The sequence below is a fragment of the Pituophis catenifer genome, unplaced genomic scaffold (assembly GCF_029215685.1).
Source record: "Pituophis catenifer annectens isolate HBS135680 unplaced genomic scaffold, rPitCat1.0.hap2 SCAF_9, whole genome shotgun sequence".
NCBI lineage: Eukaryota > Metazoa > Chordata > Lepidosauria > Squamata > Colubridae > Pituophis > Pituophis catenifer.
The window spans coordinates 21,648,103-21,662,614 of NW_027256889.1; the positions used below are offsets into that span (position 1 = coordinate 21,648,103).

The 14,512-nt window shown below is 44.2% G+C and overlaps 1 protein-coding gene across 1 annotated transcript in view; it reads right to left on the minus strand.

The window, feature by feature from the left end:
* Positions 1-14,512, minus strand: part of DLGAP3 (DLG associated protein 3) — a 59,888-nt gene that overhangs the window by 21,884 nt on the left and 23,492 nt on the right. The window contains exons 4-5 of the mRNA XM_070949370.1: positions 13,453-13,696; positions 10,398-10,738 (exon numbers count right to left, since the gene is read on the minus strand). Coding sequence (XP_070805471.1) covers positions 10,398-10,738; positions 13,453-13,696 — 585 coding nt within the window. The remainder of the gene's footprint in view (positions 1-10,397; positions 10,739-13,452; positions 13,697-14,512) is intronic.

The window sequence follows — 14,512 nt, forward strand, 5'->3', positions numbered from 1 at the left end:
AGCTAGCTAGAGATAGATGGATGATAAATAAATAGATAGGAGATAAATGATAATAGCTAGATAGATGATAGTGATAGCTAGATGACAGCTAGATAGACAGACAGAAGATTATGATAGATAGTTAGACAGAAGATAGATGACAGATAGATAGATGATAATAGATAGATAAATAGATAGAAGATGTGTATGCTGCTTTTATAAATTCAGCTTTGGGTGCACACATGCTGGCCCACCATTTCTGTGGCCTGCCGGTGGCTGGTGGCCTGGGGGTTGGGGACTCCTGTGATAGATGATAGCTAGCTAGATGATAGATATATAAATAGACAGACAGACAGACAAACAGACAGACAGACAGAAAGATGATGGATGAGAGATAGATAAATAGATGATAGTGATAGGCATATGGTAGATGATGGATTGAGACAGACAGACAGACAGACAGACAGACAGACAGACAGACAGACAGACAGAAGACAGAAGACAGAAAGACAAAATAGAAAGGAGGCAAATTTTTCTCAGCACAGTCTTAATTTTTTTTAATTTGCTGTGGATGCCCTTGAGCCAATCGAAAGGCCTGTTAATGAGGTGCTTTGAAGTGTGCTTCAGTTGATCACTTCCAACTTTTTCTGTTGCTAATGTGAAGTGAGAAAAATGTGATTGTCTTGGTTAGAAGGCAACTTTGGCTGCTCCTGTCAAAACATTGGGGGAAAGGAGGATGTTTCTGGAGCTGAAGCAGGGGTGAAAAACTCCTGGTTCAGACCGGATCGCCCAATCTGGTAGCGATGGAGGAGGGTGGTTCGGAGAACCGGTAGCAAAAATCCCTGCCCCCTCCCCCCATGCCCAGCTGAGCCACACAATCATCAGAGGCTTTTTTTTTTACTTTTAAAAGCATTTTTTCTACAACCTCTTTGGCCGAAAACATGCTTTTAAAAGTAAAAAAAAAAAAAAGCCTCTGATGATCATGCAGCTCAGCTGGGATTGTCAAAGGCTTTTAAAAGAAAAAAAAAACCTTTTTTTCTTTTAAAAGCCTCTGACGATCCAAGCTGAGTTGCCTGATCGTCAGAGGCATTTAAAAGAAAAAAAGTCTCTACCGATCAGGCAACTCAGCTGGGATCGTCACAGCCTTTTGAAAACATTTTTTTACAACCTCTTTGCCGAAGAGGTTGTAGAAAAAATGGTTTTAAAAGTAAAAAAAAAAAAAAAAGGCCACACCCACCCAGTCACATTACACCCCCCCCACCAAGCCACGCCCACAGAACCGGTAGTAACAAATTTTAGATTTCACCACTGAGCTGAAGCCAGTGTGGTAAGGAATGCTGAGATTTTATAGCCCTCCAAATTGTGTGTGTGTGTGGGGGGGCAAGAAATGTAAAGCTGACATTGAATTTATATTTCTGCCTTCAAGTCAGTATTGACTTCTGATAAGTGCCTGGACAAGTCCCAGAAGTTTTCTTGGCAAGATTTCAAAAGTGGTTAGCCATTGCTTCCTTCATAGGGCTGACAGAGAGGGACTGGCCCAAGGTCACCCAGCTTCTTTTGTGCCTAAGGTGGGACTAGAACTCCCCATCGCCTGGTTTCTAGCCTGGTGCCTTAACCACCACACCAAACTGGTTCTCTAGTATTGAATTGATCAGAGATAAACATGGGAAACACCTTAGGTGGGTTTAAATATTAAGAATCCTTCAGTGGCCAAACCACCTTGCAAAAATCTTTAGTCTACAGCCATCACGCACAATTCCTTGGGAAGCCTATTGCAACTGTCTTCCTACACCAGTGAACGAGACAATGCCTGGTACACCTTGAAGATCACAAGCCCTCTAGTTCAGTGGGGAAATCCAACTTTTTTTATGGTTCTGTGGGCGTGGCTTGGTGGACGTGGCAGGGGAAGGATACTGCAAAATCCCCATTCCCTTCCCCACTCCAGGGAAAGGATACTGCAAAATCCCCATTCCCACCCCACTCCAGGGGAAGGATACTGCAAAATCCCCATTCCCTTCCCCACTCCAGGGAAAGGATACTGCAAAATCCCCATTCCCACCCCACTCCAGGGGAAGGATACTGCAAAATCCCCACTCCCACCCCACTCCAGGGGAAGGATATTGCAAAATCACCATTCCCACCCCATTCCAGGGGAAGGATATTGCAAAATCTCCATTCCCACCCCATTCCAGGGGAAGGATATTGCAAAATCTCCATTCCCTTCCCCACTCCTAGGGAAGGATATTGCAAAATCTCCATTCCCACCCCACTCTGGGCCCAGCCAGAGGTGGTATTTGCTACCGGTTCTCTGAACGGCTTAAAATTTCCGCTACCCGGTTCTCCAGAACCTGTCAGAACCTGCTGGATTTCAACCCTGCACTAGTTGTTTCGTACTTCAACACCCCCCTCTGGCCAACAGGGCCAAAGGAAAGGAATTGTGAGATCTGCAGTCTGAACTGTGGGTAGGGCACCTATTTGACTATGTCTACTCAATGGAAACCTATAACTACTTATATCAGTATTATCTCATAAAGTTAGAATCATAGGGCTGGAAGGGGCCTCAGAGGTCTTCTAGTCCAACCTCCTGCTCAAGGCAGAAGGCTTTATACCATCCTGGATAAATGATAGTTCAGTCCCTTCTTCAAAACCTCCAATGATGGAACATCCACAACTCTGGAGGCAAGCTATTCCATTGATTAATTGCTCTCGCTGTCAGAAAATTTCTCCTTTTTTCTAAATTGGATCTCTCTTTAATGATCTTCTACCTCTTACTTCTTATCCAGCCCCCTGAAGCAGGGGTGAAATCCAGCAGGTTCTGACAGGTTCTGGAGAACTGGTAGTAGAAATTTGGAGTAGTTCGGAGAACAGGCAAATACCACCTGTGGCTGGCCCCAGAGTGGGGTGGGAATGGAGATTTTGCAATATCCTTCCCCCAGGAGTGGGGAGGGAATGGGGATTTTGCAGTATCCTTCCCCCAGGAGTGGGGAGGGAATGGGGATTTTCCAATAGGTTCCCCCCAGGAGTGGGGAGGGAATGGAGATTTTGCAGTGTCCTTCCCCTGCCACACCCACCAAGCCATGCCCACCAAGCCGCACCCACAGAACCTGTAGTAAAAAAAATTGGATTTCCCCACTGCCCTGAAGCCTTAAGAGAATGAGTCAATCCCCTCTTCTTTGTGATTGCTTGTGCTGTTGTGCATTCATGCAGCTATTCAAACTGCTGCTTTAATGCCGGTTCCACGCAATGCAGGCGGTCTTTGACTTACAATCATTCCTTTTGTGTCTGTTCAAAATTACAACGGCGCTCAAAAACGTGACCTACACTTACGACTTAGGAGCCTCGGTGGTGCAGGGGACTAAAGTGCTGTTAAAGTAGCACTTAGCTGCCAGCTGCCTGCAATTACTGTGAGTTCAAATCTCACCAGGCTCAAGGTTGACTCAGCCTTCCATCCTTCCAAGGTAGGTAAAATGAGGACCCGGATTGTGGGGGCAATAAGCTGACTTTGTATAAAGAAAGAACACCGTTTAGGGAGGGGCCTGAAAGCCCTACTAAGCAGGTATATACAAAAGTATGAAGGCTATTGCTTAACGCATTGTAAGCCGCCCTGAGTCTCCGGAGAAGGGCGGCATATAAATCGAACCAATAAATAACTAAATAACTAAATAACTAAATAACTAAATAACTAAATAACTAAATAACTAAATAACTAAATAACTAAATAAATAAATAAATAAATGACCGTCCCAGCATCCCTACAGTCACATGATTAAAATTTGGGTTTATGTATTTATGAATGATTGGAGCATCCGTGGATCACATGATCGCCATTTGCGACCTTCCTAGCCAGCTTCCGACAAGCAAAGTCAATGGGGGGGGGGAGCCTGATTTACTGAACGACTGCGCGAATCACGTAATAACATCAATGATTCTCTGAAAAATCATGGCAAAAATGTTTGTGAAATTGGGCATGACTCACTTAACTGCCTTGCTTAAGTCGAAAATTCTGGTCCCAATGGTAGTTGCAAGTCTAGGGCTACCTGTATCCTAAGCCACGATTGATAGAATGTAATGCTTGTAACAGAATGACAGAGTTGGAAGGGACCTTGGAGATCTTCTAGTCCAACCCCTTGCTCAAGCCAAGATACCATTTCATACAAATGGTCGTCCAGTCCCTTCTTTAAAACTTCCAGGGATGGAGCACCTACAACTGCTGAAGGCAAACCGTTCCCCTGGTTGATTGTTCTCACTCTCAGGAAATCCCTCCTTAGTTCTAGGTAGCTTCCCTCTTGGTTTAGTCAGAGGTGGGTTTCAGCAGGTTCTGAGCAGTTCTGAAGAACCGGTAGCGGAAATTTTGAGTAGTTCGGAGAACCAGTAGTAAAAATTCTGACTGGCCCCGCCCCCAACTATTCTCTGCCTCCCGAGTCCCAGCTGATAAGGGAGGGAATGGGGATTTTGCAGTATCCTTCCTCTGCCACGCCCACCAAGCCACACCCACCAAGCTATGCCACACCCACCAAGCCACACCCACAGAACTGGTAGTAAAAAAAATTGAATCCCACCACTGGGTTTAGTTTCAGTTATTTTTATGCCGGAACAAATTGGAGCTTAGTGGGACTGCCTAGTTCACCCAGTCTGCTACGACATTGTCTTCCATCCCATAAGAATCACAAACAGGAACCACCTAACCCCAACTTCCTTGCAAGTGAGTTCCATCTTTCTTGCGAGCGGCATCCACTTTTCCTGAAAATGCAAAGGGATTTGAAAGGGATAGTCAATAAATGCTTTTGTCATTTTTCTTTGGCACCAGAATAAATTAGATGAGGATTAAGGAGAAGAAGGGGGAGAGGATTATATTTGATTAAGTATCTATTTAGTCAGAAAAATACCAAAACAAAACAATAATCCCCAAAGGAGTTTTAAACATCTAAAGATTGCTTAGGGTACTCAAACTCCTTTTCTTGATTTTAAGGTCTCTTGGTTTTCATTTCTGACATTTAATATTCATTTGTTAGTTTGAGGGTCAGGAAAAAGAAAGATGGTGGGGACTTTCCATTTTTATTGAAATGTTCTTGGCTGATTAGCATTCCAGGGAATGGCCAGGGAGGTCTGTGTGTGCTAAGAAGATGAAAGCAGGCCGAGAATCATGGCTTCTCCTGAAGCTCTCTTGGCCCTTCCCTGAGCTTCTCTAAGAATAAGCTATGATGCCTGAATTTATATTTAAAAACAGGATTAAGGATGGTGACGAAAGAAGTTGGTGCTCATTAGAAACACGAGAGGTAAGTTAGTCAAAAAAGAATGGTGGGAAGGAGCTGAGATCAAAGTGGTGGCCAACAGATGCAGCTTAGTGCATTCTCTGAGCTGTATTGCTTGCATTGATGGATTGACTGATTTGATGGATTCATCACAATTACAAAACTGCCCGTCTTTTTCACAGAGCGATTCTAGATGGAGAGTTTTGAGTAGGATGGCGTGAAAATCAGTTGCTCACTCAGTTATGGTAACCGCAGTCCATCAGCGCTGCTTCAATTATAGACAAGCTTCCTATGATCTGTTGTGTGGATGTTTGGGTGGTTTAGGGGTGGGGAATTGTGGTGGGTGGGAGAGGGGTGTTTGGGGATTGTTATGTGTGTTGATCCTGGTCTTTTGGGTGTTAAGTGAATTTCGTTGTATGGGTATACTGTGTATACATGTACACTGAGAATAAAGTTATTATTATTATGTAACTTTCTCCTGAACCTAAAGTATCAAGTACCAATGCCACTATAGCAGTGGTGGGTTTCAAATTTTTTTACTATCGGTTCTGTGGGTGTGGCTTGGTGGGTGTTGCAGGGGAAGGATACTGCAAAATCCCCATTTCTGGTGCTATGCCATCCTAAATAGGATGGCATAGCACCGGGGTGGGTGGGCGCGCCACCCAGCCGCAGGTCGCCACTACTGGTTTGCCCAAACCTGCTGAATACCACCACTGCTTTGCACCATCCACTATTCTGTTCCTTTGCAGATCTTCTGGGTCCTGGAATATCTAAAGTAAGACCTGAAGGCCTTAGAAACATCACATCTGAGAGGAGGCCATGTGGGAAATTGATGAAATGTGTTGTGACAACATGACGCAGTCCCCCCTGACTTGCATACCGAGATGCAATATGAAAGCCTTTTGTGTTGGGATGTCACAATGCACATGACATCCTTTTCGCTTTGTTGCGGATTGTGCCACATACTTATGAACTATAAAGGTAACGGTTTTCCCTGTCCAGTTGTGTACGACTCTAGGGAATGGTGCTCATCTCCGGTTCCTAGCTGAGGGAGCCAGCGTTGTCTGAATATGCTTCTATAGTCATGTGGCTGGCATGATTATATGCCGAGGTTCAGTGGTGAAATCTTCCGTGGGTTGCCACCAGTTCGCTGTCTGCGCATGTGCGGTGTGCACCAAACACACGTTCTGCATGCCTGGGTGGTGCACGCCAAACACATGCTGTGTGTACCAAACACACGCTGCGTGTGTGCATGCACACTGCGCACCAAATGTGAGCTTCGTGTGGAAAAAGGACCCTTTTGAAGGTAAGTAGAACAGCGGGGTGGGGGGACAGCTGTGCTGCATGATTTAGATTCGCTTTCCTGCTTTCTAGCACAGCTGATCGTTGGAAATACCATTTCGGACAAACCGATAGCTTTTTTTTTTTACTACTGGTTCGCATGAACCAGTGCGAACCGGTAGCATTTCACCCCTGCCGAGGTGCACAGAACATTGTTACCTTCCCACCGAAGTGGTACCTATTTATCTACTTGCATTTCCTTGCTTTTGAACTGCTAGGTGAGCAGGAGCTGGGGCAACTAACAGGAGCTCACCCCATTGTGCACTGCTTGGGTCTCAAACCTGGGCTGTCAGTTTTCCAGCTGACAAATTCAGTGTCTTTAATTTCTTAGCTATCATACCCCCACAGTTATGAATGGTACTGTCTGCTCAAATGGGATCCTTGACTTAGTTTGCCTCTGGCAAACTCCTCTCTTAAGTCATCACACAAAGCAAAGTTATTGTTTGGGGGAATAACTTAGCCCAGGGGTCTGCAACCTTAAACACTCAAAGAGCCATTTGGATCCATTTCCCACAGAAAAGAAAACACCGGGAGCCACAAAACCCTTCCCTGTGCCTAACTATTTCTTGAGCGGCCACAAAACTAGCAGATGTAGTTTTTTTTTCTTTAATTTATATGCCGCCCTTCTCCGGAGACTCAGGGCGGCTTACAATGAGTTAAGCAATAGCCTTCATACTTTTGTATATTTATACAAAGTCAGCTTATTGCCCCCACAATCTGGGTCCTCATTTTACCTACCTTTGAAAGGATGGAAGGCTGAGTCAACCTTGAGCCTGGGGAGATTTGAATTTGCAGTAATTGCAAGCAGCAGATGTTAATAACAGTGTGCTTTAGTTGAATTAAACGTTCTGTTTTCTTATGAAATTTTTCTTTTCTTGGATTTATCCATGGTTGGCCTACTGGGTGTGTGTATGTGTGTTGAAAAGCTCGCAGATTGGTGGTTGTGATGCACATTTTGAGTGACAGGGAGCCACAGCAGAGGGATGAAAGAGCCACATGCAGCTCCAGAGCCCAGGTTGCTGACCCCTGACTTAGCCTGACAACAATGAGCACCAAATCCCAGATGTGAAGGGCCATGCGGTACTTTGGTTCTGAAGACAAAACACGGCTTTGGGCTCTGGATGCCATACCCAGCTGCAAGTCCTTAAACCAAGGACAACTTTTCCCAGGATCAGCTGAAGGATCACAGCATCTTGTGCAAAGAAATAGCTGCTTTAAGATGTTTCAAACAGATGCTATGCAAGGACCCAGGTCCAGGCTCCGGACTACCCTTTGCCTTCAAAATCAAAGTGCTGCTTAGCGTAACCTACGGATTCTTTGAAGCAGCAGCTTATCAGCAAAACCAGCTTACCAGGTCCAGTTGGCAGCCAGATTTCCTCAGAGGAAAAGTGTCAGCAAACTATGCAATTGTTTATTCAGTCAGCTACAAATACATCCCTTTGAGCTTTTCTTTTTTAGATCTTTAGATTTGCAACTTTTGGGAGTCTTCTTGGAGATGTTGTGGCCCGTCCGTGGCCTGTGCAGATTGTAGCCGATTCTGACAACGAGGAGGCTGGTGTGGTGCTGCGCCAGCAGCCTGTGCAGCTGGCACTTGAGTCAGATAATGAGGAGCCTGGAGAAGATGTGGTGCCAGAGGCAGGACTCAGCCAGGGCCTTCAGAACCTCCAGAAGCTCCTTTAAGTGAAGAGGACGAAGAGGAGGAGCCTCTTCTCAATGCAGGAGTGGCTCCTCAGGTGGAGGTCTCCTCAAGAGTAAGGCTTGGGGCTAATTGGCCACTCCCTTAGCTTATTTAAGGAGGAACGCCGACTGAAGCAATTTGTAGGGAACAACTTTAGTTCACTCTCCTTCGCGTCTGGATTCTCTGCAAATTGCTTCTGGACTTTCTGCCAACCATAGTAAGATTGTGATTACTTTATCTTTGGTATCTTGTAGGCTGTTAAGAAAGTTTATTAACAGCATTTGTTTGAGAAAGACTGAGTTATTTTAGTAAATTAAGTTTTGTACAGACTTTGTGTGTGCTGCGTTCTTTGGGGTCCATAGCTGGGGCAAAACAGGAGAATGCCTTGCCTGGTGGGAGAACTGAACTGAACTAGGGTTCAGGAGTTGGACTGGAGAAAACATAATGTGTTTTCCAGGCACCTGTACAATGTGAGATCACTATGAGAGGCCTAATAGATAGCTGGCTGGGGCATGTCGTGAGAATGGCTGATGGTCAGATTCCGAAAGATCTCCTGTATGGAGAATTAGTGCAGGGAAAGCGCCTCAGAGGGAGACCACAGTTGCAGTATAAGGATATCTGCAAGAGGGACCTAAAGGCCCTGGGAATGGACATTAACAACTGGGAAACCTTGACCTCCGAATGTTCAGCTTGGAGGCTAAAGACGCAGCATGGCCTTCTCCAATTCGAAGAGACACTTGTTCGGCACGCTGAGGCAAAAAGGCAGTCCCGGAACCAGCGAAATCTGGGGGCTGGGCAGGGGACAGAATGTATCTGCCCTCAGTGTGGAAGGGATTGCCACTCTCGAATTGGCCTTTTTACTCACACTAGATGCTGTTTTAGGACCTCTTTCCAGAGCACGATACCATAGTCTCTTGAGACTGAAGGATGCCAATGTACAATGTGAACTCTTGTATCCCTACAGTTTGGCAAGCATGGTTGCCTCAGAGGGGGTAATGTTTGAGAAACAAAGAACAGCAACAACAGCCACCAATGGACTTGATTAAAGGTATAATATAAACAGAGCCAAGAAGTCTTCTAGCAAACCCATATCATTTTCACGTTAGTGATTTGTAGTGTCTTCTTGAGCCATACAGTTTTCATTATCCCAGAATAAAAGTATTGTAGGCAGGCTTCACCTCACTTCAACAATGGATAGTTCATGCCGTGAAGACACTGTAAGTCAGTAGCACAGAAATGAAGTTAGAGAGCAGAAACACTCTTTGGTGACTTTGTAATATCACATTGCTTTCTTTGCAGATCACCACACCGGCTGTTTTGCTGGTAGAAATCAGATTCTAGCAACCATGGCATTGTAACCTTTAAGCTTGAAGGCAATTTCATTTTTGTGAGGCTGTGTGATGGATGGAAGAACCCTCTGTAGTCCAAATTTCATGGATCTTCTAAAGAAAATTCAATTTACTCAAGATTCATTCAACATTTTCCTTTTTTTTTTGCTATTTGCCTTGCAAATGTGACTGAGGAAGCTAAAGCTTCACAAAGAGTACCTCAAAAACCACCAAAGACTTGAGTAGAATAGAATAGAATAGATTAGAACAGAATAGAATAGAATAAATATAGAGATGTCTCATCGAAGTATTTAGTCTCTAGAAGACCTATGACTTGCATAGAATAAAATAGAAGAGAATGTAGAGTAGAGTAGAGTCGAGTAGAGTAGAGTAGAGTAGAGTAGAACAGAACAGAACAGAACAGAACAGAACAGAATGTAGAATGTAGAATTAGAATGTAGAATGTAGAATGTAGAATAGAGTAGAACAGAACAGAACAGGACAGGACAGAACAGAACAGAACAGAACAGAACAGAATGGAATGGAATAGAATAGAATACTTTATTTGGCCAAGTATGATTAGACACACAACGAATTTGTCTCTGCTGCAGAAGCTCCAGTGTACTTTCAAAGCAACAGAATGATAATAATCGTTCTCATAATAATACGAATAAGAGGGGAGTAAAGAAGATACTACATTTCTGATGGTCAATGATTACGACAGAAGTCAAGTAAGAGGCTGGTCACAAGCAGTGCTTGTTGAACTGGCCCCAGCCAAGATACAGCTTCCCTCCAGCATTGAGGCCATCCCAAACCTACCTGAACACCGATAGATGGACGCCATTTCCTCTGGCGAGCCAAACTTCTTAGCTCTTCCCTCCCTGGAATCGTCCTGATGATAAGGGTGGAAGGTTTGGGGGAAGTCCGGGGTTGGACCGAAGGCAAATCCAGAGACATGGCAGTGATCTTGGTGCTTTCTAAACTCTCAGAAGAGTTGCAGTGCTTGGTGGCCTCTTTGGCCCAGGATGAGCTTCGGTTGATCTCTCTGGGCAGGAAACTGTCATGGGTAGATTCGGTGCTGCTTTGGGCTGTAACAGCAATGAGGGGCTTGGCTTTGATTCCTGAAGGGAGGGCTGGTGGAGCTTTCCGGTAACTAAAAGCTATATGGAGGTTGGGGGTGGGTAGGGGAGAGAAAGGGAAGCAAAATGGAACAATTAAAAAGGATGCTACACTTTAATTAGCATCTACTAGGCTACATCCAGTGGTGGGATTCAAATAATTTAACAACTGGTTCTTTGCCCTAATAACCAGCTGGGTAGGTGTGACTTGGTGGTCATGTGACCGTGTGGGCGTGGCCAACTCAACTTCACTCACATCTTTATTTATTATTATTTATTTATTAGTCCAATTTATATGCCGCCCTTCTCCATAGACTCAGGGCGGCTTACAATGCATTATAGCACTAGCCTGCATATTTTTTTCTATATACCTGCTTATTAGGGCTTTCGCCCCCCCCCAAGCGGTGTTGTTCTATGCAAAGTTGGCTTATTGCCCCCACAATCCGGGTCCTCAATTTACCTACTTGAAAGGATGGAAGACTGAGTCAACCTTGAGCCTGGTGAGATTTGAACTCGCACTAATTGCAGGCAGCTGGCAGCTAAGTGCTAGCACTTAACAGCACTTAGTCTGTTGCACCACCGAGGCTCTTCTCATCGATGGGCGCTTTGCCTTAGCTGTTACAATGTAATAAGGGTTAACCAGAGAGTTTCTGTAAGCAGGGCAATAAAGATTAGGCTAGAAACAACACCAGAATGTTTCTTTCTTGCCTTCCTTACAGGATTAGCCCTATAAAGTGGGGAAAAAAAACCAAAATAAGATTTTTTCTAACAACCGGTTCTCCGAACAGCTTGGAAAATTAACAACCGGTTCTCCCGAATAGGTGCGAACTTGCTGAATCCCACCACTGCATCCTGGGCATCACAACTTCCTTGTCCCAAGGCTGCCTGGTTTGGTATTAATTTATTGAAATGGGAAGAAGGAATAACTCTGAGGAACAGCAGGAAGAGTTGCAACCAGAACAATGTCTAAGGGGCTGCCACAAAGAAGAGGGGGTCAACCTATTTTCCAAAGTACCTTTGGCGGACGAAAAGCATCTGAACTAATCAAGGAGAGAAGCAACCTGGAACTAAGGAGAGATTTCCTGATAGTTAGAACAATTAATCAATGGAACGACTTGCCTCCAGAAGTTGTGGGCACTCCAACACTGGAGGCTTTTAAGAAGAGATTGGACAACCATTTGTCTGAAATACTATAGGGTTTCCCACTTGAGTGGAGGATTGGACTAGAATCAGTGGTGAAATGTAAAATTTGTTACTACTGGTTCTGTGGGCATGGCTTGGAAGGATAATGTGACTGGGTGGGCGTGGCCAACTTTTTTTTTTTTTACTTTTAAAACCATTTTTTCTACAACCTCTTCGGCTGTAGAGGTTGTAAAAAAAATGCTTTTAAAAGCCTCTGACGATCCCAGCTGAGTTGCCTGATCGGCAGAGGCTTTTTTTTTCTTTTAAAAGCCTCTGACGATCCCAGCTGAGTTGCCTGATTGTCAAAGGGTTTTTTTTCCTTTTAAAAACATTTTTTCTACAACCGCTTCAATCGAAGAGGTTGTAAAAAGAATGCTTTTAAAAGCCTCTGATGATCAGGCAACTCATCTGGGATCATCAGAGGCTTTTCAAAGCATTTTTTCTACAACCTCTTTGGCCGAAGAGGTTGTAGAAAAAATGCTTTGAAAAGTCTCTGACGATCCCAGATGAGTTGCCTGATCATCAGAGCCTTTTTTTTTTTTTACTTTTAAAAGCATTTTTTGGCCAAAGTGGTTGTAGAAAAAATGCTTTTAAAAATAAAATAAAAAGCCTCTGATGATTGCAAGGCTCAGCTGGACATGGGAGGGGGTGGGGGGAAAGGGATTTTTGCTGCCGGTTTTCCGAACCACCCGCCGTCATCACTACCGGATTGGGTGATCCGGTCTGAACCGGGAGCATTTCACCCCTGACTAGAATACCTCCAAGGTCCCTTCCAGGTCTGACCATTTGTTATACAATGGTCAGATAAAAAAAAATCTGAGTCCAAAGCCAAAATGTAATTTGAGAAAACTGTCAGATCTGATCTTCCCTAGTTCTCATGAAGATTAAGAGAGGGAGGAACTTCATTCAGACTTGTTGTCAGTTCTCTAGGCTTGGAAGCCAAAGACCCTCAAGTAAACATTATTTTTATTGTAAGTTTATAATGACAGAATCTTGCAAATCTCAACGTGCTTTTTTCTTCCCTTCTTTATCTTCATGAGAACGAGGGAAGGTCATGTATGAGATGCTTTCTCTAATTACACTTCTCCCCAGGACTCAGGTGTCTTTTAGCTGACTGTTGTTTTGGTTGTGGATCTTCCTCTTGTTCTTCAAGGTTATTCCTTCTGTCCATTACATTTATAGACCCAGTTTATTGATAAGGTTGGCCAAGGACAGAAAATCCGATCAGTTTTTGTCTGTATTCTTTCCTGTACAAATACAAGCTAACATGAATTTATTCATAACAGAAACAAGTAAGTCAAGAATAGGTACAACAAATAGAATTCTACATTCCTGAAACTGAGAGTGAGAAGTAAGTTGGTTTGTTAGCCTGTAAGTTGGTTCAGGTATAGCTCCCTGCCTAAAACCATGGCAAGCTTCACATCATTCCATAGAACAGCATTTTCATACTTTCCTCAAGGTCAGCTCTAAATTCCTTTCCATCACATTACAGCTTATTACCAAAAGGTCTTCTGTTAATCTCACCTACCTAGAGGTTGCTCAACCTATACCTAGAGATTCTTCGTGGTACTTACAGGTGCTTGGCTTGAGGATGCTGCTGGTGAGAGGTTGGCCAGGCTGGTGAGTGGTTGTTGCCATGGTGAAGAGGGAGAGGCAGTCATCGTCCTGGGAGCAGCCGGCTTGAATGGCCCGCAGGTAACTATGGCTGCGCATGCGGAAGCAACCGGGCAGATCCAAAGCCTCCACAGCCTGGGACTCCACCTCTCCGAAAACAGACTCACACACAGCCTCAAACTGATGGTTCAACTCATCATTGATCTGGGAAGACAATGGAAGAGTGAAGAGGAGGGAATTCAGACTCATTCACACGTTCAATCATTTATCCATAAGTTGTCCTACTGCCTTCAAAGGAGTGTATCTACCTGGTGTCAACTTTCTGATGGGTGTCGGTTCTCACAAATCACTATCACATTCACCGTTACAACTAAGGTGTATTGCTGGTTTCTTACAGCACTTGAAGTCAAACTGTAGCAGCTTGTTGGCTATCATCTCAATGTATTGCCTGAACCTCACCATTTGTTTCACAGACCATGCCTAAATCAAAATTGAGGCTTCTTCAACAAACTCTGTTTGAATGCACCATACCTTTTGAGTGAGATGGCACAGGCAGCCCTCGACTGACTGTTCATCACTTAGAGACCATTCAAAGTTGCGAACGGAATTAGAAGTTCTGACAGCCGGCCCCTCCCCTGGGGTCATGTGATTGCATTTTGGGAGCTCAGCAACCAAGCCGCATTTCAGCTGTTTGCAGCATCCTGCAGTCAGGTGACTACAATTTGCAAAGTTTTTTGTTTTTTTTTTGCTAGAAACTGGCGTTTAACTTTTAATTTCTGGCAAAAAATGCCCATTGTGGACAATAGGTTCACTTAAAGACCAGCATGTTCATTATGTTTGTTTTATGATCACTGCATTTGCTTTATGATCCCTGCATTTGTTTTAAAACTGCTGAGTTCACTTAATGACTGCTTCAAAAAAGGTTGTAAGATCGGGATCAGTCACTTGATGATCTGTTTAACAACTGGCATGACTTACAATCGTAATTCTGGCCAATTCTGGTCATAAGTGGAGGACTAT